General features: G+C 37.6%; 2 protein-coding genes across 7 annotated transcripts in view; one reads left to right on the top strand and one right to left on the bottom strand.

The window, feature by feature from the left end:
• Positions 1–27,911, bottom strand: part of LOC100115618 (Kruppel-like protein 1) — a 343,702-nt gene that overhangs the window by 135,481 nt on the left and 180,310 nt on the right. For 2 of the 5 annotated variants that reach the window (XM_031926016.1, XM_031926017.1), the window contains exons 2-3: positions 15,998–16,110; positions 15,699–15,916 (exon numbers count right to left, since the gene is read on the bottom strand). In XM_031926016.1, coding sequence (XP_031781876.1) covers positions 15,699–15,744 — 46 coding nt within the window. In that variant the 5' untranslated portion in view covers positions 15,745–15,916; positions 15,998–16,110. Of the gene's footprint in view, positions 1–3,219; positions 3,439–15,698; positions 15,917–15,997; positions 16,111–27,911 lie in introns of all 5 variants that reach the window. The other 3 variants (XR_004227066.2, XR_004227065.2, XR_004227067.2) reach the window with 3 other exon arrangements.
• The window catches only part of LOC103317005 (glutamate receptor ionotropic, kainate 2), a 661,640-nt gene that overhangs the window by 534,392 nt on the left and 99,337 nt on the right, over positions 1–27,911 (top strand). For both annotated transcript variants that reach the window (XM_031926014.2, XM_031926013.2), the window contains one exon: positions 21,825–22,023. In XM_031926014.2, the coding sequence (XP_031781874.1) occupies positions 21,825–22,023 (199 nt within the window). The remainder of the gene's footprint in view (positions 1–21,824; positions 22,024–27,911) is intronic.

Raw genomic sequence — 27,911 nt, 5'->3', positions numbered from 1 at the left:
TCGCAGATACTTAAAGCAGCTACCATCTTTGTCTAAAGATTTTACCCATTGTTTCATAAGTCCCAATTTAATGTACAGAGGTGGTATAAGAATTTTTCATGGATCAACAAGTGGCTTTTCTTTTATATTCTTCTAACCCGGATCGAACTTTTTTCTAAGGGACCAGACACTCTTTATGTAATGATTCATTCTATCCCTACTATCCCATTCACATAAATAGCAAGGATATTTTGTGAATCCCGATTGTTGCCCCAGAAGTATTGTTATGATTTTAAGATTCCCACATATTTGACATTTATGATCATTGTATTTTATTCGGTCTAATATTACTTTCATGTAACAGTACTCTTCATTCAGTATTACCGAATATCCTATGGGAATGGCTGCATAAACATTTGTATTGTGTAACAGAACGGCTTTTAAACTTCTCGTCGACGCATCGATGAACAATCTCCACTCGTTGGGGTTGTAACATCCATGTTTAAAGCAATTCATTAACCCAACTATATAACGTCTGGCCCCTTAGAAAAAAGTTCGATCCGGGTTAGAAGAATATAAAAGAAAAGCCACTTGTTGATCCATGAAAAATTCTTATACCACCTCTGTACATTAAATTGGGACTTATGAAACAATGGGTAAAATCTTTAGACAAAGATGGTAGCTGCTTTAAGTATCTGCGAAATCAGTTTCCCAAATTAAGTGATGCTAAAGTAAATGAAGGAATTTTCGATGGCCCTCAGATTCGTAAGATGATAAATGATGAAATTTTTGTTACGAAAATGAATCATACAGAGAGAGAGAGAGAGAGAGAGAGAAGCATGGATATGTTTAGAGGACGTAATTAAAAATTTTCTTGGAAATCATAAGAGCCCAAATTAGGAACAAATAGTTTTAAATTTAGTAAATAGTTACAAAAATCAAGACTGCCTGGTGAATCTAAAATTACACTTTTTATATTCGCATGTTGATGAGTTTCCAGAAAACCTAGGTGATTACAGCGAAGAGCAGGGAGAGTGATTTCACCAAGTTATCAAGGAAATGGAGCGCAGGTACCAAGGAAGATGGGACGTAAATATGTTAGCAGATTACTGTTGGTCGTTAAAAAGAGATCTACCATCAACATCGGAGAAGCGGAAGCGTAATCCACTTCGTAGATCATTTGCCAATAAAATAGTTCGTTACCATAAAAAAGAGTAATGGGCTTAATATTTTTACGGGTATTTTATTGAATTGCATATACTTCTAACAAATTTAAAGTAAATGAAGGAGCAGCAAACTATGATATAGTTTTAAAGGATACGATTGTACTTGCATATACATATATTGTTCTTTGCTTTATGGTTTACATTACCTTTTGCATTGTTTCAGTTTATAACTATTTTTTTCACTCTCTTTACGTCCATGACCTTGAACTAACCTTGAACTGACCATAAATATAACCTTATGGGACTATACTGACCCTGGATTCGAATTCAGCGACCCCAAAAACCCCTAAATGTCATGGTTTGATTTTACTTTTTATGAATCTTTATGATTTGACCTTCAACTGACCTTGACCATGACCCGATAGGGTTGTAATAAGCCCGGATTCGGATTCAGCGCCCGAAAAACCCCAAGATACCATGGTTTAGTCTTTTCTTAATGTATTTTGATAATTTGACCCCTATTTGACCTTGACTTAAGATCTGATGGAGTTAAAATGACCCTGGATTCGGATTCAGCGATCCCAAAAACATATAAGTACCCTGGTCAAGTTTTTGGGACTTACAATTTTTTTTATTGTGGGGCTGTGTAATTTAAGTAACATGTCATCAATTCTATTTATAATAAATTTTACGAACATAATCTAACTTTATTTAGTCGAACTTTCGAGTACATACGATTCACGGATAAATTGCATAAAATCAATTACAAATAGTCAATTTTAATATCAAGGAGCGCGGTAGCGATGGCAAGTATAAGTACTATACGGGCTGTCGGACGCACCGGAACCTTATATTCTTTAAAATGGAGTTTTCTAACCTATTCAAAATATTCAAACATTTATATCTTATTGAAATACGTTGTTTTATCAGGCGAATCAACGTTACTTTCATAGATATTAAAAGAACTTTTATTTAAAAAAAATTTTGTAAAAAATGAACGATCCTTTATCACTCTATAGCTGACCAAAATTTTGTGTTGTCTTTTTCTTTTCAATTTTTTTCTTCTCCCAACTTTTTTTATCCCCTCCGTTGTTATCCTCAAAACTTCCGTAGCGCAAAAAATCGTATTCGAAATAAAATGTATATATAATAAATAGACGCATTCGGTGCATAGTATTTATTGAAATGAGTCCAGCTTTGCTACTCAGGGATTTAGGGGTCGCTGAACACAAATATCGCGACGGCAACAGCCTCCGAGTTACCTGGTGCCCATGGTGGACAGTATCAACGTTGTCTTCAAGAGTTTTAGGGGAATTTGTTATATAATAAGTCAAAACTCGTTACTTGGGGGTTTTTAAGGTCGCTGAACACGAATATCGCGACGGCAACGGCCTCCAAGGTACCTGGTGCCCAGGGTGGACAGTATGAATGTCGTCTCCAAGAGTTTCATGGGAATTTGTAGCATAATTCGTCGAAACTCGTTACTCGTTTGATTTGATAAAAATTAATAACATTTTCAAATAAACTCATAACGTGTTTTAAATTTAATGAAACACAAAATCATTAACAATAAAGCAGATATACAAAATGAAAGATTATCATTGAAAAATTATTCTTTTTATCTTATTGTAAAATTATTAAGCGACGGGTTTATCAAGTATGTTCATAGTAGTGTAGAATACCGCCAGTAAATTAACAATGACGTTAGGAAAACAATGAAATTATAAATCGTATTAAAGAATAATTCGATAAATTTATTCCAAATACGTAATTGACATTTAACTATTTGATTTCATATATTTTTTTACGATAGTTTGTCACTTGTATAAATAATTATTTGAATGAATTATATCATCATCAAATTAAAAATAATTAGTAAATAAAAATCAGTTTATACTTCCCTACCTTTTACCTTTTGAGGAAGGTTTTGTTTTGAAGATTAAATAATTTAAGAAAGAAAGAAAAACACGTCCAACTTAACTGTTTATTTTTACTCTTTACGGACACATTTCCATGAACTGTTTCTGCTTTAATGTTTCCTAGACTATTTTAAACTATGTAATTTTGTACTCACGTTATCCATTCCGTCATTATAATTTGAATTTATTCTTGTTACGAGTTTAATCGGTTGTGCTCCAATTTTTGCTGCGGTTGTCCTCTCGACAGGCAATTTTGTTCTAACAAAGAGCCAGCATCCGACAGTCACTCAAGTCATTATGGGCTTAACGTATTCGCACGCTGACCTTTACCTCGAAATCGATAGTCTCCACCTCATGGAGCTTGTTCATTATATCTAAAAATTGAACAATATTATTAAAACGTGAAAAATTTGAATTTTCAATATCAGTATCGTTGTTGTTTGATACATAATCCAGCTTTCATTTTCGAACGTATCTTGAACAAAATTGTTAAAAACAAAATTTGTTAAATCCAATTGATGGTTATCATTTTGTTTCTTGTCCACAAATTCCAACTTATATTTTCGAGCTATTTTTCAACAGAACTTATCATCATCATTTTCTTCTTTAAACTATAGGTACCAACTATATCTCCTCAGCCTTAGTTGGATTTTTAATTTAACAGATCCAAATCCAGTTTTATATTTGTATGCATTAATAACTGGAGTGGGTTTGATACCTTGCAATTACTATACAAGTTTTCCAACATTTCAAACTTACTGTTTTTAACAATATCGAACTGATTCGCGGGCACACCGTCAGGCTTAATCGTATTTCATGAAGGACCGAGTTTATTTATACTGGCTTAAAGAAAACTCCTCAGCCGAAGCCACCTCTTTGGCTTATTTTCTGTAGATTTCTTTTCTCACTTACTTTAGCTTTAACTCCCTTACAAGAAAATCATACTTAAACAATTTCAATTTTATGAGCACATGTTCAGTTAACGAACAGTAATTAAAAGAACAATGCTGAATGCTTGGATTTTTCATGATTTATTCCCTCCTTCTCTGACGAACAACAATTAAAATAATAGCATTTTATCATAGGAGGCAATGCTGTGTAGAGCAAATGTTCAGTTGACGAACTACAATCAAAAGAACAATGCTAATTGCCTAACTGATCTCGTGACCTCTGATTTCACAGCATACATAGTGTAACAGCAACAACATACACTATACCACAAGTACCGGCCAGCACAATAATTTGGATCTGATGTACACACATTCACGCATATACATGTACGAAATACACATACACACGCACGTATATACATGAAGTATTCTATTTGAATATCGATATGTACATATTTATTTGTAAAAGTTTAAATTTTCCAAGCCGTCAAATTTATTTTCTTCAAGCTTTGATCGATCTCATTTCTCGTCCGTCTGGACATTCCAAAACTTTCTCATAATTCACCCGAGAAGATAATTATATCGTTTTTTCTGAACATCTTTCAAAGATTTCCAATTCAATATCCCGAATTGGTAGTTATAACTATTCTTTATTACTTAAATTTTATTTATTCATTAAATCAAGCATACAAATTATTATTATTAAAATAATTTTTAGATAAAACTAATTTTCATTTCAATTTCGTCAAACTATTAATTTTGGTAATATTGTGATTTTCTAGCTGATTTAAACTTTAGTCAAGGTATCGCTTGTTTAATTTCACAAATTTTCCATAAACCATCAGTGCGGCGCGACGCGATTCGAATAGTGTGCATGCATATATCGTGCATGTATACTAGTAAATTGTAACGTCAAGCTTCCATAATTTTACTTAGTTATACACTAGTACATTATCAGCCTAAGCGCGGTTACGATCAAGCTATGGTCAGAGAGCAACTCTCACGCTCCCTCCGTCGAGCTTATAGGGATGTGGACACATGCCAGTATTGAGTTCGCTCCGCATCTCTCTTGCTCAGCTAGTCCCAGACCGACGTGAGCGCGCGTGAGCGTCTATATCATGCTGTCTTTCTCACTTCGGGAAAGCAACATGGCGCCCACCCCTGTCTCAACCGTTCCCTTCTTCACCCGCGTCTTCGCGCACTCACATACGCCATCTTGATGAAGTCGAGAAACAACCGACGCCGCATTTCTTAGAACTTGGCAACGCATGTGATCATGTCCTAACGAAAATTTTGACAAGACGATTGCATACGGAAATAAACACAATTTTCATGCAACACTCGCAATCGCGCCCTTTTCAGAAATCTTGATTATTCAAACTTTTCCCTTAACTAAAGTATTGTATACTAATAGAGTAAACTTAGAGAAAGTGCAAAGATGTTTACACAAAGATAGGTTTATTTTGAATGATAGTTATTATTTACAATCAATAATATGAAGTTGCATGAAAAACAATAGAACTTAAAAAGAACTTTAATTGAAATATACTACATTTCCTCCCTCCTTTATAAAGATTTCTTTAATTATCATGGTGGAGAGTAAATAGTTCGTGATTTGCGTATCCGAGATGATCGTCGAATCGGCGGTGCGTTTGTAATGAAAACTGAGGTAAACGTTCAGTACGTTGATCTTGAGTTTGAAACGGAAAATTCTTCTTGAAGAGTTGCAGAGGTATATAGATTTTGGAATAAATCATTTACAGCAGGTGGAAGAGATGCGTGTGATGTTGAGGATTGAGCTTCCGTTGTAGTCGTAGACATCTCAATACTTAAAGTTGGTAAAGATTTTGAAATTAAAGATTCTTGAGTTGACGTAGCTTGTATAGTTGGTGATTCTTTAAACGACACAGTCTAAGAAATCAAAGGAGCCTTATATGTTGTGCAGTGTAATTACATCAGTATTTACTTCTTGTTGTGCACTCATAGATCTTGGAGTTACCTTATTTTTGTAAAATCGAGTACGACGTCATGTGCTTGTGGTGGAAAGTTGTCAATAAGCACCAATTTTATCTTCAAAAAATGTTACTATTTCTGGTTTCTTTCCCTTCTTCTGATTTCTTTGTAAAAGCACGAATTTGATCGACGTGTCGTTTATACTTTCTATCCATGTAACTGATTTCATAATATAAATCTCCTAGACGAGAATTAATTTGTCCTGGAATCCATTTATCTAATTTTGGATTACCGGAAAGAAAATTAACCTGTTCAAGCGATTTAAATTCCCAGTACGTATTGATAAAATCAGCTTGATGTTTCTCAGAAATTCTCGTTAATAGGTTCGGGTCGAACAATATCTAATCGTGTGCGAATGTTTCGTTTTAAAAATGATAAAACAGGTGGTTGTCCAGTAGTTATATCAGGAGCTTTTCTATATTGTCTCAAAAACTCATTCAAGTTCCGTTGCAAAGAACCTTGTGTCGTATCCATTTTAAGTATGGTTCCTTTTGTTGTACCCATGCCTTTTTCTACTTGACCATTTGTCGAAGGGTGATAAGGAACAGTAAGTTTGTGATATTTCACTCCACTTATCTTGAGAAATGTTTTAAACTCATCTGAAACGAATTGACGGCCATTATCTGAAACAACAATGCTAGGTACACCATAAGTAGTGAATAACTGATCAAGAATATCGATTGTAGCAGTGCTAGTACTGAAACTTGTGACCTTGACTTCAAGCCATTTACTATAAGCATCAGTGATAACTAGAAGCATCTTACCAGCTACTGGTCCAGCGTAGTCTATATGGATACGTTCCCGTAGGCCTTTATGATATTCCCAATGATGAGTGTTGAATTTAGGAGGAGCATGAGCATGCTTGGCACACTCAGCACAATATTTAGCAATAATTTCAATATCTGCATCAATTCCTGGCCAGTAAACAAATGATCGTGCCAAACCTTTTATTTTGACAATGCCCAAATGCGCCGAATGAATGTCGTTTAAAATTGCTTGACGAAGAGACGATGGAATCACAACTCGATGTTCAAAAATCAAGCAATTTGAAGATAGACCATAAGAAGACTCAGGCGCTTTGTATCCATGACGAGATAGATCTTGACCAGCTTCGAGTAGTTGAATAATTTTACCTAGGTTACAATCTTTACGAATTTCCTTCGCAATCTGCTCTGCTCATATAGGAAACTGATTGATCTGGTTGATAATAAATATGTCAAAAGAATCAAGTTCTGAAATTTCTTCAATAGTGTCAACCGTTGAAAGAAGTGGAGCATGTGAAGAATAATCTGCATTTGCATTAGATTTAGTTGGCTTGAACTTAATATCGTAGTTGAAATGAGCTAAATAATCAGCATAATTAGCCATTCGACTGATACAAAGAATAGGAAGTGATTTTTCAGGATGCGTAGGAGTATTGAGGGTTAAAGCATGACTGTACTCGTCGTCAGCAGGAATGTAATATCAAGATGTGCGTAAATTTTGGCTCCTTTTACTTTGTTGAAAATGTCACTAGGTTTTGGAATAGGAAACTCATCTATTATTATACGTGGATTCAACGTAGGTTTATAATTGCCAGTTATACGAATAACGTCATTTGTTTTTTAATAACGACGTGTGTAGGCAAAGCCCACTCGGAAAAATCAACTTTTTTGTAAAATCCAGACGCAAGTTTAACGTCAACTGCTTTAGAATATTTGTCGCGTAACGCATATACTATATCTTGAGCAAGAGCAAAAACAGAAGAAGTTCCAGGTTTAAAATTTACCTTAACTGGAGGTCCAGTAAGCTTTCCAGTTGTTTCACTGAAAACTTCAGCGTACCTTGTCAAAAGTTAATTTAGCTGTGCTTGTTGATCACGAGTTAATGAAGATGGGAGAGTAGAAAGGGCATTAATCTTGATTGGAGAAAAGAGTTCGGTCCAATCAATTTCGTGATTGAATTGTGCGATCCATTCACGACCAAATAAGGAATCGTAAGAGCCTTTAATAACGTTGACCGGAAGTTGACGAGATGTAGAACCAAATGAGACATTAACAGAGCAAATCCCAATTCAGTTGAGGCAATGTTGCGAGTAACTCATGAATTTCTTAGACGTTGGCTGTAATTGAAAATTAGGTTTGAGGTTACGCAGTGTATCGCTACCAATAAAACCATATAGTGCACCAGAATCTAATACCATATTTAATTTGTGGCCTTTAATGAGCACTTTCTTACCACAAGACTTATCAATAACGTGGATTTCTTCGACTGCGTTGAAACATTTAAATGTATCTATTTGTTGTGCAGGCTCTTCAGAACTTTGTATTTGAGAAGTAAAAAGCGAAGATGAAGATCTGCAAACTTTCGCTATATGCCCACGTGTTTTGCACTTATGACACTCAGAAGTACGAAATGGACACTCACTGCGTTTGTGGCGTTCTCCACATCCATAACAAGCGTACTGACCTTCTTGTTCACCATGATCTTGCTTCCGAGAAGCACTGCGCGATGTATGAGAAGCATTCCGTTTATGTTTAAAATGCGTCGTTGAATAAGATAGCGCTTGTATCTTATTAGAAGTAGAGGTAACCTCATCCGTTGTTTGACGAATTGACTCCAATGTATGTGCTATTTCGTAAGAGTCTTTAAATGTAGTAGGTTTCTTGGCGATTATTTCGTCGCGCATATCACGATCGGTGAGACCATGTGCAAGATGCTCAATCAGCATCCTGTAGAGAAATGTGTAGTATTCGCAGAACGTAGTCTCTTGCTTTAATCGTAGTGAGAAATTAACAATGGATTCATTCTGTAGATGTACAATTTGATTTCTGCATATTTATTTTTGAGTATTATTGAGTTCTGCGCCCATATATACTCGAGCAAAATCACCGTATTCTTCTTCCGAAATTTTACTTAGTTCTAATGCACACTCGAATCTCTTAAAATAATCGTTGACTGTTGTTCCGTCGGACGAACGATATTTTTGATACTTGAACGGAGGAGCTTTGGGTTGAACTTGAGAAGTAGATTTAGGCTGGCTTGTAACATGAGTGTTAACTTGTGGAATAGCAATCCTCAGAGTATCCGCCAACGCCTTCGTCACAGCAGCAATCGATGCAGTAGAAGATGCAGTTCCTCTACGTTCGACATGGTTATGTTGACGTTGACTTGTATTGAAAATATGCACTTTTCACTATTTCTCTCTGCAATATATTGAAGTAGAATATAGAAAATCAAATAATCGGCGTATTTTCAAAACCAATTCTGACTCCAAAATATTGTATATGTATAGTGTAAACTTAGAGAAAGTGCAAAGATGTTTATTCAAAGATAGGTTTATTTCGAATGACAGTTATTATATACAATCAATAATATGAAGTTGCATGAAAAACAATAGAACTTAAAAAGAACTTTAATTGTAGTATACTACATAAAGTATCATAAAACCTTTTTACTCGAGCTGTTGGCCATTTTTACTAAAGAAATCGAGCTGGGTTCACCGAGATCTTGAACAAAGAAAATACCTTGCTGGTACTCTCCATAGCAGACTCCGTTTTATTGCTTAACAAAATCGTTTAAAATTTTAGCAATAGATAGCTTTTTTATGGTGAATTACCTAATAAAATTTTGAAGAATTTGACTACATTGTTGTAAAGATATAAAGAATCAAAAAATTAAAAAATAAATTTGAAACCTTGATATCTTAAGAACCATAAGGGTTTGAAAGCTGCGCAATAAACTTAGCCGGAAAAGAGTCACACAAACTCATTATTTTCAGTTTTCAATTTAATATTGAAAAAATAAGTAGTTTAATCACTTAAAATTTTAATGGAATATAGTTTGACACGTGACCCATTGACATGATTTTTTTCGTAACGTTATGATATTTAGTTTCAAAGATATAAATTAAAAAAAAATTACCTTTTTTATTTTACCTGCCGAACAAAGCGGTCGATCCCGGGGACCAAACGGAAAAGCGTGGGTAATTTTATTCTCTTTCAAATACATTATAGCTAAATTGTTTGTAACAATGGTATGATTGAAAAAAAACGCAAAATTGTGTTTTTCAAAAATTAAAGAATGTCCTTAAAAAGCAGTTGAGAAAATAAAAAATAACTGCTTTTTCCGAAATCAGAATCCAAAAATACATATGCATGTTAAATTTTATTAATATTGTCTGAGTAGTTCCAATAATATTACAGTATACACACACATACCGCGCGGGTAAGCCTGACACCCGTGTGTGACGCGTCTTCTAGGTGGCGAATGGGGGATAGCTTGCTGGGGTATATACCTCGAAAAGTAGAGCAGAAATAAATCTGCTCTTTGGACTAAATCAGGTTGCTGCGTTTGCCGTGCGGTGCGACCCGTAAGCTGCCAAAAGAAGATCCTGGGTGAAGAGGCAATCTGAGGTTGCGAGCCAAAGTATATCTTAACCACCTTTGGCTCCCGCTGACGGCAAAACGGAAGGCCGATCACATAGCCAGTAACAGTCAATCGGATAAGGCGAGTGCGTGATATTGCTTGATGTGTGCCAGAAACTCTCCTGAGAGCTAAGCACTTTGTTCGGGGTAGGAGGTTCGAGAGAGTGGAGGTGGGCTAGGGCAGTATCTGGTGCTATACTCTGGTATGGTGTTCCCAGTCTGGCACCGCGTACAGTCATGTTGGGGCCATGTTAGCTGCCTCCATAGACGGGAGGATCGACGGTGGTCGGACACATATCAGAATGAAGACTATTATGGAGCATGGAAAATTTAACCGAGCAAGGAGAGAGAGCAGGAAAAGAAGCTCTCGAGATCTAGAATACAATCCGGAATGCTGAGCGAGAACGAGAAAGCATATGCGAGAAGATCCGAGACAGGCTGGACTCTATGGATAATGTTGTGTCAAACGCATCCAACATTCATAAGTCTGTAAAAAGCGATCTATCGGCGATTATGATCCAGGTTAAGCAGCTTGTAAGAGGACAAGTGGCGCTGAAAAAGAGCAAGGAGAGCCTTTGGATTGATGCTAAAAAAAGCGGAAATGTCACCAAACCAGCAGCATATTCAGAAGGAGGACAAGACATCACAGACGATAGAAGCATCAAACGCCGTGACGACAAGTAAGCGTAAGGCAATGTCACCAAGCCAGATAGAAGAGCCACAAGAAAACTACGCTAAAAAGCGAGGAAAAATAAGGAAGTAGCCTCTGTGAAAATCGCATCAAAAATCCAATCACAGGTGTCTCCTTAAAAAAAGGCAGACCCACCCTGGCAGGAGGTTATTACTAAAAAGGAGAAAAAGAAAGAAAAAAAGAGGAAAAAGAAGATACGCGAAAGCACTAGAGCCAAGAACAAAAATGGCACTAGAAAACCACGAGAGAGTCTCACCAGGCCTGATGCACTTGTTATAAAATATGCTGAAGGACAAGCGGTTAAAGCGGTGCTGGTAAAAGAAGCCACAATCAATAGGATTTAGCATGAAGTTGTCTTTGAAATGAAAGACCTGGATATGCTTACCTCTAAGCAGGATATTCTAGAAGCCCTGAGTAGAGAGTTTTCAGAAGAGAAGGAAGTAGTAGAGGAGACGTCCGTAAAGACTCTTCGGAAAACTTATGGAGATACGCAAAGACTGCCGTCGTACAGCTGCCTGCCCAGATTGCATAAAAAGCGATCGCACAGGAAAAGCTTAAAGTAAGTTGGGCTAATTGCAGAATCAGGGAGATTAGTCAAGAGACACGACCACCTAGATGCTATAGATAGATGCCTGGGTTTTGGCCATATCGCAAAAAAGTGAACAGAGGCGTACGACAGAAGTAAATGCTGTTTTAAGTGCGAAACGGAAGGACATGCAGCGAAAAGTTGCACAAACGCGCTAAGTTGCATTCTCTGCTAGGAAAAGGATGGAGAATCAAAAAGTGACTATGCAGCTGGTAGCTATACATGCCCAGCCTACCAAGCTGCATTAAAAGTACTGAAGAACCAACGAAAATGAAGATAGTGCAGATAAACCTAAACCACTGTGAGACAGCACAGGACCTACTTAATCAGTATGTCCGCGAGAAAGAGGCAGACGTAGCTATTGTGTGCGAACAATATAAGGATCTAGATGAACCATCGTGAGAAATAGACACTACGGGTAAAGCAGCAATCTGGGCATGTGGAAACGTTGCTTTCTGTGAAAAAATGAAGATCCGTGAAGAAGGATTTATACGGGCTAAGGTAGCAGGTGTCACTGTTTACAGCTGCTACGCTTCATCTAACGCTCCAATCAAGCAGTTCGAACAACTAGAACGGCTAGATCGGCTTATACAAGACGCAGTAGGGAGGAAACCAATACTGATTGCAGTAGACTTTAATACGTGGGCTGTGGAGTGGGGCAGCATAAAGACTAACCACAGAGGACGAGTACTCCTGAAAGCATTTGATCTCCTGGATTTGATCCTAGTTAACCAAGAATGCACTCACACATTTAGAAGAGGAGACACAGGGTCTATTGTCGACCTGACGTTTGTTAGTAGCAGCCATATTGCTTCAGTTGATTCATGGACAGTATGTGAACACTACACACATAGTGATCATCAAGCCATAATAATGAAGGTAGGAATACTAAAAAGGGGATCTAACGCGAGTACAACGACAAATAGAGTTAGTTGAAAAACGAAAGATTATGATAAGGTGATGTTCCTGTTAGCACTAGAAGAAATTCAACTGTCTGGAACGGCGAACAGCAAGGCGGAGCAGGTGACGGTAAACATTACCCAAGCATGTGAAGCTGCAATGCCATGAAGAGTGGCATACAGTAGACGACCACCAGCATACTGGTGGGACAAGGAGATTGCAAATGCTCGTAGCAAGTGCCACTGGACCAGAATACGAGAACAACGGGCAAAGAAGAAATACTATAAAACTGGTATAGGCCAAGAAATAGTAGATGCCCGCGGACAAGAAATAAAGGACGCTAAAAGGAGTCTTAAAAAGAAAATCCGCGAAAACAAACGACGGTGCCTTGAGGAATTACAGGATGAGGTGGAACAAGGCCCTTGGGGTTGACCATATAAAATAGTAATAAAGGAAGCTACGTGCTCCCTACAAAATGCCCGGAGCTATCACACCGGTTAGTGACCACGCTGTTTCCCAGGCAACTGGAAGAACCAAGCCTCATAAAAAGAGGTTTAAATGAAGAGACTATCCCACCAATCACGATTGAGGGATTGTTAGCCGCCTGCAGAAGGGTAGGAAACAACAAGGCCGGATGGCATTCCAAATATTGAGTTGAAGTATGCCATTCATGCTCATCCAGAGGTTTTTGTAGACTTGTAGAATACATGTCTAGAAGAGGGAACATATCCCACAAACTGGAAAAAACAGCGACTAGTGCTTCTGCTAAGAGGAAAGAAACCACCTAAGGGGTCCTCACCATACAGACCACTCTGCATGCTGGATACCCCAGGGAAGATTCTGGAACGCATTATCTGCGTCAGGATGGATAATTTTATAGAAGGAAAAGGTAGATTAGCGGAACACTAATATGGCTTCAGAGAGAAGCGTTCAACCCTGGACGTTAGTCTAGTGATTTGCACTGCACACACAGCGATAGAGGGGCAAATACGGAAGGGAGGATAGAAAAAGTATTGCGCCATAGTTACATTGGATGTCAAAAATGCATTCAATTCGGCCAGATGGAGTGAAATACACGAGGCACTCCGGAAGCAGGATGTGCCCTTATATATAAGAAGGATGATGTCCGACTACTTACCGTTATACGATGCCCCAATATGGGCGGACGCTATATTAGTGATGTCCTACGCACAAAAGCTGTCAATAGTTTATAGGAGAAGTGCATTGCGCGTCGCTTCTGCCTACCGAACAGTATCAGAAGATGCAGTGTGCGTTATTTCAAGTATGCCGCCTATTCACTTTCTAGCAACACAACGAAAGTACATAGTAGAATAAGGGGCGAAAATGGGCTTTTCCAAGCGAGGATGATGTTGGAGCACGAGTGGTGGAGACTCGAGTGCTTAAACATCATCCGAGTCTGGAAAAGCACAATCGCCCCTCGTTATTCACCGTGCTTTTTATAACAAGTGTATAAGAAAGACCATTTTTGTCGCCTGTGAAATAGATCGAAAATAAAGTTTTTCAAGTCGTCCACTACGGTTTGCGTGTATAGATATATATATATATATATATATATACATAAATCAAAATTTTGAAAATTAAGAAAATTTTGAAAAATTTTGGAAATTGGTTCACAAATTTTTAACAATTTAAAGCTTAAGTAAAGAGATAAAAAAAATAAATTAATTGAAAATGGTCGTTTTTGCCCCCTAGGGGAAATCTCTTGATTTCCGATTCTCATATTATTGTAGGCTCGTTCTACCTTATAGGGAGCGAAAATGGATTAATTTATACATGTATTATGACCAGGGACTCTTGCTCTACATTTTGTCTGACGCTCGGAAAGCCCTATTTTCGGTCCACTTCATACGCACCGAAAATGGTCTTTTTTATGCACATGTTATAAAAAAGAATATATATGAAGAAAGTCAGCGTGGTAACAATACTCAAAAGGAAGTTTGGAAATCCGCAAAGAAACAAACCCTAGCTGAGTGGCAAAGACGATGGGACTCCAGTGAAAAGGGACGATGGATGCACCGCCTCATACCACGTATTGTTGGCTGAACCAATAGACGACACGGGAAAGTGAATTACTACTTTACTCAGTTTTTGAGTGGACATAGGTGCTTTCGAGCCTACCTACACCGCTTTAAGATAGAGAATAATCTAAATTGCCCAGTATGTTTGGAAGCAAACGAAGATGCAGAACATATCTTCTGTAACTGTTCGCGATACGTAATGGTACGAGAAGGACTCGAGCGTTACCGTCAGACTAGTGTCACCTCTGAGTCAATGATGACAGCTATGCTAGCGTCGAAGGATAGCTGGTGCGCAGTAAACAACGTAAGAACCATTCTCAAGAAGGTTAGAAATGACGAAGAGAATAGAAGGGAAGGACAAGGCGAAACAGCTGAGTAAAACTGTCGCTAGAGGAAGGCCACTCGGTATGATGCTGAGGAACCTAAGTCACAGAGTTGATCTCTCACTTCCTTGCCCGATGCGGAGGAACGAAGGATGTAGGGTTGAGTACCTCTAAGTGCTCCTCAGACCGATGCTGAGGAACGTAGGTATCTGAGTTGAGCCCAGACTCCCTCACTTGATGCAGAGGAACGTAAGTGTCGGGATTGAGTCTGTCCAAAGGATGGCCGGTCGATGCTACTCAAAGTAGACGACCGGACGATGCTGCTCGATGTAGACGAATGGACGATGCTGCAGGAAGCAGCCGGCTGGACGATGCAAAATGAAGAAGACGACAGGACGATGCAGAATGAAGAAGACGAGTTTGACCCTGAACCTTTAATCACCTTGGTGGATGGGGGATGGATGGAAACGTCAAACTTGAAAGGACAAGCCAAAAAAGGATAGTTAACGGGCCCCACAGTAATATTGTTTAACGATAGTACCTGTGGGGATCTGGTGTCGGAGGATCACTTGTGCAGAGCTTGCTCTGCCTACACCACATAAAACACACACACACACACACTCACACACACATACACACATCCATACGGACATTTTCTAAAAACACTTGATTTGAACTTCTAACACACCAAAAAGTACTTTCTAGAAGTTTTAACAAAACTCAAAATTTTACTATTACAAAGTTTTCTCTAGGATGAAGCAGAAAAAAACGAAGTCTACAACACACTTATTTTAGCATTTACATCTATCGGCTGTCCCCGAGACAGCCACATTTTTGTTCTTCTTTTATCGCTTATTATGCCACCTTATTGTGTATAAGCCATTTTCTGAACATTTAAATTAAAATCCCTTTATTCATACGAAAACTACAGATGTACAAGGTATCCTCCTTCAATCTGAGCACAAATGAACTACCTGTTCACTTGGAATCCTACGGTCAGTAAGCTGCAATTAGAAAAAAACACATTTTAGAAAATCAACATTAATGTCTATAATTATAGTTGAAAGCATAACATAAATTAATACCTGCTAAATCCTTTGGGACCAAGTTTTCAATGTTCTGCACACATAGACCTTGATTCTCAAAAATTATGTGGAATATTTACTTATACCTTTGTGCTCTGTACGGCTTTTCTCACCTGTAAATAGGAAAAAGGTATTTTATGTATTTTTTATAAAAACGTAAAAAGTTTTTTTATCCTCAATAAATATTGAACTGCATCAGCCTTGGGTGTGAAAATGCACGGCTTGCGAGAATATATATTTATATATAACTATAAATTTGTATAACGCTACGCTGCCAAACAATCTAAAGGTGCTGCATAAATGAAAACACATAGGAATAAATATAATTAAAAATTGGATCAAACTAAACTGCTAGAATATTTTTGTTATTAAAGTCGTAAAAATTTCTTATAGTTTTTGTATAACGGTGTCAAATAGGTAGGCTTTTTTTGTAGAGATTGAACCGAGTGTGAAGATTGCAGTACGAGTCAAGGCGAATAACCCGAGTCGCAGACGAGTACTGCATTATCTACACGAGGTCAGAAAGCTTGCTTAGTCCTTTGTGCACATGTAAAGACCCTACTTTGTGAGGACGGGCTGCGCCACTTTTACAAACAATTATTTATTTATTAGGAAACTAGCATAAATTGAGTTGGGTTAAGTGACCTGAGCGGACACTCCCTTGTGCGGACGGTAGTTTGTCCGCTCTTGTTGCTTACTCGGACGTTCGATGCTGTGTATGGACTTTTAAAAAAATCTGCGGAGGTGTTGGGTCCGCTCAATTCGGACGCTAGTTTATCCGCTTTTACTGCTGATGTCCTAGTATCACTTACTTTGTTGGAGATTGTCCAGCCTAGTGCAGTTTTCCGGTCTATTAGGGGTATTTATTATTTTATTTTTTTTTTATTTATTAAACCAAGATAATAGCTTACATAGTATACATTAACAGTACGCATACTAGCAAGCCTTGTAGAGGTAAACTAAGTTACCCGTGTACAAGCTTGGTATGTAACAAAAAACATAAAACTAGTACTTAAAAACTAAAGAGAATTACATTATCAGACCCATTCAACAACACTATTTACATTTTCTGTTCTTAAAATTTGACAAATTTAACAAATTCATAACTATTTGGAAAACTAAGTTTTGGTTTTAATCCAAATCTTAATTTTACTTTTTGCCGCAGTTTTGCTTATATCTAATTCCTTAAGCGTATTTGGTAGTGAATTATAAGTTATAATAGCATTATTATAACTGTTTTTATCACTTACTTTTGCTCTTTGGTACAATTAAGTTTTTTTTCCTAGTAACACTTGTAGACATTTGGAATTGAGTTTTGAGATCATTATAATGGATTTTAAGGGATTCAAAATTAAAATGTTGCTCTAGGTTTAATGGACTATCTTGTATACAGAAATTATTTTTATTCATTATCTTAAGAATTTTCCTCTGTATCGCGGTTATTTCTGTAGGCACCACCCCAGGCTACTATTGCATAGCTGATTATGCTATGGAAGAATGCATAGTATATCATTCTTAGTGTTTCTGTTGACATAGTATGTGATAGTTTATGAAAAATATAGACTAGATACTTTGTTTTTTTTTTATAATATATTGGATGTGTTCATCCCATTTTAGATTAAAGTCAATGACACTTCCCAAGTATTTGTAATTCTCAACTCTAGCTATCTTTCTATACTGAATTTTTACATCAATATGCTTTGGTACACTATCGCAATAGCTTCCAAATTCCATACAAACTGTTTTATCCACGTTTAGAGATAACTGATTTACCGCCAACCATTTGTATATCACAGTAAGAAAATTATTCATATTTTTTGCGCCTCTATCCACGTATTGCCTGTTTCTATTATTGCAGTATCATCTGCGTACGATAGAATTGATTCTAGTGGAATCTCCTTTAGAACACCATTTATATATAAAATAAATAGGAGTGGGCCCAGTATCGTACCCTGTAGAACACTTATACTTATTTGTAAACTATCACTTTCCACACCGTTCATTTTAACAGTTTGATATCTATTGTTCAAATAGCTTCGAAAAAGATCCAACGCCTGTCCTCTAATACCGATACAATACAGTTTATCTAATAACAACTTATTGTCAACTGTATCAAAAGCTTTAGCAAAGTATGAAGACTCGCTATATAATCAAACGCTCTTAAATCATTCTGTGTGCATGGTTATACGTTTGCTGAAGAGCCCTCGTGCTTACGATAGTGTACCACTCGACAAGAATCATAATGTGTCTAATAAGCGCCGAGAGCGCTAGCCAGGACGCGATGCAAGCTCTTGCGTAAGTATATCATACACGACGTGTGAATGTTTGGTACAGAGTAAACACAGCAGCGTGCTCTACATATATTAACTGGGAACGTTTTGGAACCTTTGCCTCACATCGATGGACTGAAAATTGGACACTGGTCAATCGCTTCAGGATATGCTGACTGAGACATGAGAACGCGATACACAAAGGCAGAGGAAACAGCTCTTCAATAAGTAAGATCACGATTGTTCTGTTCTTTTACAAGCTCATAGTATGCTATTGTTTTCTCGAAATGAGCGAAGGACTACAATGTTTTCCTCTTGATCTTCCGCAGCTTAGAAACAAGTTCAAAGCGGGATGCGACTGTGACAACGATCTCACCGAGTTCGGAGACGAGAAGAATCACTAGGGCGCGAAAAAGATGGACTAGACATATTGAAAAATCACATTGACATACTGGACTGCGATATCAAGAACGAGACCAATAGTGTGCGACCCTTTTGTACAGGCTCGTCTTCAACTTTTTGCGTTCTGACCGCTAAAGCTTGACAATGACCCCATCGATTGCAAAGACAACCTCTACGGCTGATGCTGGTTGTTCGACTCGTACCGGAGCCTTCCTAAGCGGTAAATATATACTCTTCCTTCGAGATCTCACACGTTTGTTCCTCCAGAATAAGCCAAAAATGAACAACAAGATCTACCTTTCTCTGTTACAGCTCTTTCAACCTCGACATAAGTAGCTGCGACGCTAACTCGATCAGGCCTCTGCACATATCATCGGTACAGCAGTATTTGCGACGGCTAGAAAGCGTAGCAACGACGATCGCAGAGCCGCTTCGACGTTTAGTAGGCGTCACTTTGCGCTTAAAACTAAGCTGAAGAAGTCCGTGTCTCCGTGCTCGAGCAAGAGCTGCAGCAGCTGCCGGGCGGCTTGTCAGAAAATCGATGGAGATCAGCAGCGCTAAAAGCCTGAGCAGTCTCAAGCTTCGCATACCCATGACACCTGATGGAAGCCCATACCACGCTGTTGCTCCTTGCCAAATATATATCACGCTGGAACCACGATAAACAACCGCGTTGCAGTAGCATTCTTTCGACATGTCGTTTGCGTCGAAGCTATTTCTTTAGAAATTTGGTTAAACTTATTAAACGGGTGTAAAATCAGTTTGAAAAAAAACGTTTCACAAGGTAAAATGTTGACAACTATAGGTTATGGCTCCATCGTAAATCTGATGTATCTTTGTATTATGATTCTTATTTCTTCTTAAAAATTTACGAAATTCTTAAAAGAATCGTCGAATGTTTGTAACTTACAAAAGTTTCTCCATATATTCTCATAAATATATACGTTAGAGAATGTAGTGAAATCAGTTTGTAAAAGGTCAAGCATTAAAGATCAGCAGGTAAGCTAGAATCAATCATAACTAATAGTTATGAAAAATAAGATGCTATTTTTGAAATTATTATTTTAACTCACACTTGCCGTCCCGTCGTCTTATGGTTCATCGATGAAACACTCAAATTATTGGTTTTGAGGTTTACCTAAATCTGTTAAATGATACGATTTATAATGAGGACATTTTTTATTATAATCTAAGTTACAATATAAGTTAATTGTAAAGAATAGAATTTTAATATTGCGGAATCGGCTGAATCTTCTTGTAGCAGCTTGACCTCATTAAACAATCAAGTTTTTTTAGTAAATATTCACGCTTGACCTTTCCAAAACTGATTTTACTACATTCACTAACGTATATATTTACGAGAATATATGGAGAAACTTTTGTAAGCTACAAACATTTGACAATTCTTCAGATTTGTGAGGATGGAGCTATAGCTTATAGTTGCCAACATTTTACCTTGTAAAAGTATAAGAATTCTTTGGCTTTGCACGATTCAATTATCGCATCAGTGATCCAATTTTTCTTCCCCAGCTGTTGAAGCCTTCTTTGATTCATTTTGGATAACTTTATACATTGTTTAATCTTATACAAGAATTTATCTGTGGCCAAATTAGGATCCTGCATTGTCATAATTTCATTTCAGTTTCTTGTTTCAGCACTATTCATTAATTTCTTTTAATTTAAAACTATTGTTGGTTTGTTATGTACTATTTTCATTTTATTGAGAGCTATAAATATAGGGTAATGGTCTGTTATAGATAGTTTGAGTTTATAAGTAATTGTATTTAAGTTATCAGTTTTTATGAAAATATTATCAATGCAAAATCCCTTTGCATTATAGATGGGAAGACTTTTAATTGCAAATATATGTTATGTTTATTTATTGACCAAGCACTCGAGCACAGTTGTAGCGGATACAGATTTTTATATAAACTTAACAGGTTGGTTTCGTTACTTATTTGATAGGTTTATGCTGTAGGTATTTGGAATTTAGTCCTTACAATTATGATCAGCCTACGCACTCGAGATGATTCCAAACGCCGTTTGTGGCAGATGCTGATCGTATTAGTCTACACACTTTCACGTGGCAGTAAAAAATTTAAGTTGGTTAACTGATCTTGCTAACGCCGGAGATTCCACTCGACGGACCTTAGGCACGATCTCTCGTTAGGTTCTGGCACAGCTTCCTAGGGCCTCCAGTGTTCCTAGTCAAGGGACGGATTTGGCACGCTCACAAAGTATTTGGACGGATTTAGCACGCTCCAATACGGACACCAGTTAAACTGCCGCTACACCTGAGAAGCAGGCACTTACGCTACACGAAAAGATGTTCTACAAAAGGCAATGCTTAGATCGATCCCGCAGCTTACATAGTATCAGTGTCGATACACGCAATTGTCGTGATTTTAAATACGCGGCATTTCACGATTAATCAGCTTCTGCCACTGCGAGGATAAGCTTATATTGATGTTGTCATAAACCGCGCGTGGCTAGTGCTGACTCGCAGGTCAATGGCTATTCGATTTTCGGCGCGCGGTTGTACAATATCACAATCGGATGCACCTGCGGTCCGTATGCACGAGTCCGTGTGTACAAATATAATATAATAATATAATATAATAGTATAAATGTGGGAAATTACATACACCATAGTTTTTGTAACGAATGTATTGATTTCCGCGTTTTTTCTGTCTACAAGCGGAACTAAAATGTCTTTTTTGACACAGTACTTCAAAATATTTAATTCTATATATAATACATACACCTATCTTTATATATGTGTTAGTACATGTCTTATTCATGTACTGACACAGGCTTTTTTGACCGCGAATTATAAAGAGCGGGAAAAAAGCTTTCTTTGCCCCCTCTTTTCAGGCCGGTCAAAAAAGAGGCCACTTGAGAGCCGTTTTTTAGGTCTAAAAAAACTTGGAAATCGTGCATGTGTTACAAAAATAATTAAAAAAAAATGTTAATGGTATCCGTGGGCTAAAAGGTCTAATTTTACGAAAATAAAAAATGCGCTTGTCACACCACGTTTAAAATTTGTTATTAATAATACGGGTGCTTAGGGTTAACTTTTTATAGAGTAGTTGGATACACGGCAGATGTGAGAAATATAAAAAGCTTTTCTGATAATATTTTTTTTTCCAACCTAGGACACCTTCTATACGAATGGTTGCAGGAATGTGGTGGTTTTTTGTTTTAATTATGGTATCCAGTTATACTGCAAATCTTGCTGCTTTTTTAACAGCAGTCAAAATGGAAGATTCTATAAATGATGTTGAAGACTTAGCAAAACAAACAAAAATATCGTACGGTGCCCTTAGAGATGGATCAACTTATTCATTTTTCAAGGTATTTATAAATTTACTTTAAAAATATATGTATAAAGTATTTTTAACCGTATGTTATTTACAATTTTTACATAATTTACAGCTCATTTTTTCATTTATCTTCTATATTATTTCGTCCGATTCATATAATTGTTTTCGTAGCATTCACTTCCCTAAATTTTTTCCTCTTATTTGGTCATTTGCCTCTGCTTTTGACACTTTTCTAATTACAGCGTTATTCCACAAAAATAAAAACGAGAATAGAGAAGAAGTATTAAGTACGCATGTGCGTCGACTATCTGTAAGAATGACAGTTTAAAAAAATGGGCATATATTTTAAAAATAAGACATAAAGAAAACAAGTCAATAAGCGATTAGAATAATAACCTAGTAAATATCACGACACCTATTAACAGCGACAGATCATAAATATAAAATATAACAGAGAACAGCAGCCACATCTTAAAAATAACAGTAATAGATTGAGGCAAGGCGGGCGACTTCAAATTCACATACAAACAATACGAGATGACCAGATGAAAGCCGAAGCAAAAACGAGGCATACATTAGCGCGCTATCCTAATTCAGAAGAAACATCGGAAAAAGCCATATACACGCAAGCAAGAAAAATTAGTAGGAAAGATAGTACAAGGTCGATTTCCAAAATCTGGAGGTAATAAAATGAGATGTTTACGATCCACGCAACCTAACACAGCTTTATTAAAATGAGAGTTATGACGGTGTGTCTAAACAATTAGAAACATAATTGCAATAAGCGTCATAACGCCTTTTCGGACTATAGAATTCTTATGTAACGGCTTAACTTTCCCCAAGAGACCGGATAGTCAGTCGGTTCCAGGATCTGGATAGAGGAAAGGAGCAAAAAAGAGTCTGTTTTTATATTCTCAGCAATAACAAAATATATTTCTTAGTTAAACAATAGCATTTGGAATCAGTTGTTAAATCCCGGCTGAAACAGAAATCAATTATGCGTCTCGTTAAAAATACTTCGCCTTTACAAGGAGAATTGTTTAAACTAACGCGGTTAACAATTTACAAGAATATATACGCGATTTCGTTACAAGAATAATTCGGTGTACGCGGCTGCGGTGTATCGGTTCGGTGGCAGTATGACGGGTCAGCGGCGGATTTTGAGGATAGGAATTCATTCGGTACGGTGGAGTCGTGTGCGCACGGCTACGCCGATCCAAATGTGTCGTGTGACAACGATTGTGACCGCTCTGTGTGCGCACAGTAATGGCCGGGATAGTGTCACGGTGTTTTGAGGTTATCCCTAGGATTTGTGGAGTCGTGAGCGCACGGCTTCACAAAGCTTCGTCGCTCGTCTCGTTCTTCTCTTTATCCTGTATGCACACAGAGATACAGCGAGTCGTGAGATGTCGGCGTAAGGCTGGCTTTGTTGGTTAGGAATTTACCTTTGTTTCACCAGGACGTGAGCGCACAACCGGGCGAATCGCCGGCCGAACTATTGTTACTCCCTCAACCCTGTGGGCTCACAGTGGCAGAGGGAGGCAGCAATGTGTCGGAATGTAGGATAGGATTTTACGGCGGCACCGGGTATCGTCCACGCGTGCTCACGTAGACGAGGCTCGGTGTTGTTCGGATGTTCCGGGTTGCCTCGTGTGCTCACGATGTCAATTCGGGGTTTCGGGTTTCGGTTCGTCTACCAAATCGTCACGTGGGTCGCTCGCCGACTGCCGCGCTCCGTGCTCGTGCGGACTCGCCCTGCGGATGTTGCGCGCGCGCGCTCATTCCGCGTCGTGCGGATTCGTCTTTTGTTCGTTGCACGCGCGCGCTCGCTGCGCATGCCGCGTCTATTGCGGCCGCCTTCACACGTATTTACATGTGCGAGACTCGTGTCTCGTCACACATATATCTGACCGCTATCTGTTTCAGCTACCAGCGGCGCATGGCCAATCGTGGGAGTGGGAAAGAGAAGCAGCGACTCGAAGGTAAATATGAGATAGAGAGAGATAGAGAGAGAGAGAGAGAGAGAGCGCATTGTTGCCGCAAGAAGTCAGTCTGATACTGCCTAAGAACACACATAGTCGCACCCGCGCAGCTACGACCGGCCGTTTGACTACACACACCAAAAGACGATCGGCCCAGGCGTACGGAATTCGTGGGAATGTCGTCCGATCACCCCAGAGCTTCGTATGACCCGAGAAAAGACATCGTCCGACTCCGCAATTAAGCACACGATTTTACTCACAGAACTGTAAGTGTCAATCTTTCTCTCTCTCTCTCTCTCTCTCTCTCTCTCTCTCTCTCTCTCGCTCTCCGTCTTCCTCTCTCTCTCTCTCTCTCTCGCTCTCCGTCTTCCTCTCTCTCTCTCTCTCTCTCTCTCTCTCTCTCTCTCTCTCTCTCTCTCTCTCTCTCTCTCTCTCTCTCTATCAAACAAGATGAGTGCCAATGCTGAGGATTACTGGTTGGGCTGCACAGAATAAGCTAAAACTTAATGTTGCTAAAACTAAAGCAATTGTCATGGGCTCTCCCTACTACATAAACGCATTACCCTCAACAGCTAACACTTTCATTAACATAGGGGGTGCCCAGGTCAGCTTTGAATCTTCCGTGCGTAATCTGGGATTGGTGCTCGACTCTAAGCTTACGTGGAGGGAGCATATTACACAAGTGTGTAAGCGTGCTCACACACTAATGTACAGGCTTTACTTTTTCAGGAAAAGCACCAATCTCAGGTTGCGCAAGCACTTAGTGCAGGCCCTCCTGTTTCCTCTTATAGACTACTGTTCCCTCGTATACTGTGACCTGACACAGGAACTCGACCTAAAACTTCAGAGGCTCGTGAATACAGGAATTCGGTACATCTATGGTGTAAGAAGAGATGAGCACATCTCCCCATACAGGCGGGAGTTGCAGTGGCTAACCACTGCCGGACGCAGGAAGTATTTCACTGTTTGTTTCCTAAGAAAAATGTTTAACACAGCCGTACCATCATACGTACTGGCATACTTTGACTTCCGCGTGACACTTCGGCCTGTTAGGGGGGAGGTGATACCTCTGGATATTCCGACATTCACGACGGAGATGCTGAGGAACTCGTTTCATATCAGCGCCTCATACCTATGGAACAACCTACCATCTCACATTCGTAACACTACATCTGTCTCATGTTTCAAGAGACTAGCTAAAGAGCACTTTCTTGAGCTTGAAAACACAAACACTTGAATCGCTTGTACACATTCACTCAAACGCACACACACACACGCTTGTACACATTCACGCAAACGCACACACTCACACACTCTCGCTTGACCCATCTTCACATTATCATACTATCACAATACACATTTTTGCTGTACTACTATTGCTGCTGTATACAATTTATCGTACAACATATTGTACGTCAAATAAATCTAATAAATCTAAAATCTCTCTCTCTCTCTCTCTCTCTCTCTCTCTCTCTCTCTCTCTCTCTCTCTCTCTCTCTCTCTTTTTTTTATGGTTATCCTGTATGTTTTTAAACGGTGGGTTGGACTACCAAAAAAAAAAATTATAAAACATTAATCGCATATGGCATATCAATGTCATAGAAAAGTATAAAAAATTAGCTCGCGCCGAGATAGGGCGTTCTTGAAGCCCAAATTGAGATAGGGCGTTCTTGACGCAGCTGCTGAGACAGGGCGTCCTCGAAGCAGCGGTTGAGATAGAGCGTTTTCGAAGCAGTAACCAAGATAGGTCCTTCTGCTGATAGCCGTCCATATGTATAGTGAGTTTGAGTAAAAAAAGTTGGTTCAAATAAGTATGATATGTAATACAAGATTATTTCAAAAATTTAGTCTAGACAAAGTGTAGAATATAGTATATTTAATATATACAGTGAGTTTGACTGAAAAAAGTTGGTTAAAGTAAGTATGATATTCAATATAAAGTTATTTCAAAAATTTAGTCTAGGTGTAGTGTAGAATATAGTATATTCAATATATACAGTGAGTTTGACTGAAAATGTTGGTTCAAGCAAGTATGGCATGTAATATAAGGTCACTTCGTATGAACATTAGTAAAAGTATATTTAAATATATATAGTGACGAGTATAATAATATATAGTTACAGTGCAAGTGTTCAATATAGTGAGAGTGAAAACAATTCATATTTTGTTAAGATTTAAGGTTATGTAGAGGGAATAAAATATCAAATATACATATATATAGATATACATATGTTCAGTGATGGCTTAGAATATAGTATATTGAAAATATATAGTCATTGTACAAGTATTTAATGGAAGCAAGTGTGAAATAGTATATTGTGCAACTAGGCGGGGGGGGGGGGGCTATTTTTAAGGAGTGCTCAATTCTCACCCGAGGTAGAAATTGCCCTCCCCCCTTGTTACACACTATACTTTTTTTAACAAGTGCCTGTAAAGATCCGTTTTCATGCATATAGAGTGAATGGTAAGTTGCGCATTTTGAGTTGTAAACCACTCTCTTTCAAAAATTTTCAAAATTTTCAAACTTTTTAAAAATTTCCAAATATTTTTAAAAATTTTCAAAACAATTTAAAAATTTTCAAAATTCATCAAAAATTTCCAAAAATTCAATTTATTTTGAGTGTTTTTGAGTAGCGGGAGGAAATAGCCATTCCCTCCTGCACGCTTAAAATGAACAGCTTGACATTTACTTTAGATGCATGAAAACGGGTCTTTTTCATGCACGTGTTAAGAAAAGTTTATTTTTTTAATAAGTCTAGTAAAATTAGTCTAGGTGTAGTGAATAAATGTTAGTTTCTACCTTTATTAGTCTACAAAAGTAAACTTAAGATGCTTATACATGGTGATCATGTAGAATACTCGCCCACCCCCAATACAATTTATTTGACATTTATCTAAATAACAAAATTAGTAATGAATTATTTATCCATCTTTTTTTTCCACACCACCCATGAGGTAAATAAAGAGGCGCGTTTTTTCTCTGTTTACAATAATTGTATGTTTTATTTAACTTGATGTAAAATTTTAAATTCAGATTGAATTTCTGGTCAGGGATATTTTTTTTTCTATTTTTTTGCGATTTATTTATTCAAATATCAATATCATCAACTATTTTATAATCATTTAGATGCAAAATAAACAATTTATTTCAATACAAACAAATAGTGCTTCCTCCTAGATGAAGCTTTGTAATAGTAAAATTTTGAGTTGCTTCAAAACTTCTAGAAAATACTTTTTAGTGTGTTAGAAGTTCAAATCAAGTGTTTTTGGAAAATGTCCATATGGATGTGTGTGTATGTGTGTGTATGTATACCGTAATATTTCTGGCACTACTTTGTCAATATCAATAAAATTTGACATGCATATATATATTTTTGGATTCTGAATTCGGGAAAAACAGTTTTTTTTAATTTCTTAACTATATTTTTTATAGCCGTTTTTTGATTTTTAAAAAACACTATTTTGCGTTTTTTTTTCAATCATTCCATTGTTACAAACAATTCAGCTATAATGCATTTGAAAGAGAATAAAATTGCCTACTTTTCCTCGTTTGGTGCTCGGGATTGACCGCTTTGTTCGGCAGATAAAATGAAAAAGGCGATTTTTTTTTAAATTCATATCTCTGAAACTAAACGTCATAACCTCGCGAAAAAAATACGATGATGGGTTATGAGTCAAGCTATATAACACAGAAATTTCAATGTATTTGACTACGTAGTTTTTGAGTTAGAAATCGGAAACTGAAAAAATGAGTATTCTATGTCCAACGTTTACGAGAGTAAAAAGGCTTGAATTCATCTACAATTTTTGGAAAATGTAGATTTTTTATGCATCTCGGATAACTGTCTACTTCTGTGCCAATGATGCCAATGATGAATGGTGCCAATTTTGAATTTTCGAAAAAAATGCCAAATTTCCCGGTTTTTCCGGAATTTTT

The sequence above is a fragment of the Nasonia vitripennis genome (genome assembly GCF_009193385.2).
Source record: "Nasonia vitripennis strain AsymCx chromosome 3 unlocalized genomic scaffold, Nvit_psr_1.1 chr3_random0007, whole genome shotgun sequence".
In the NCBI taxonomy this organism is placed as follows: Eukaryota; Metazoa; Arthropoda; class Insecta; order Hymenoptera; family Pteromalidae; genus Nasonia; species Nasonia vitripennis.
This window is presented reverse-complemented; position numbering and strand designations above follow the sequence as displayed.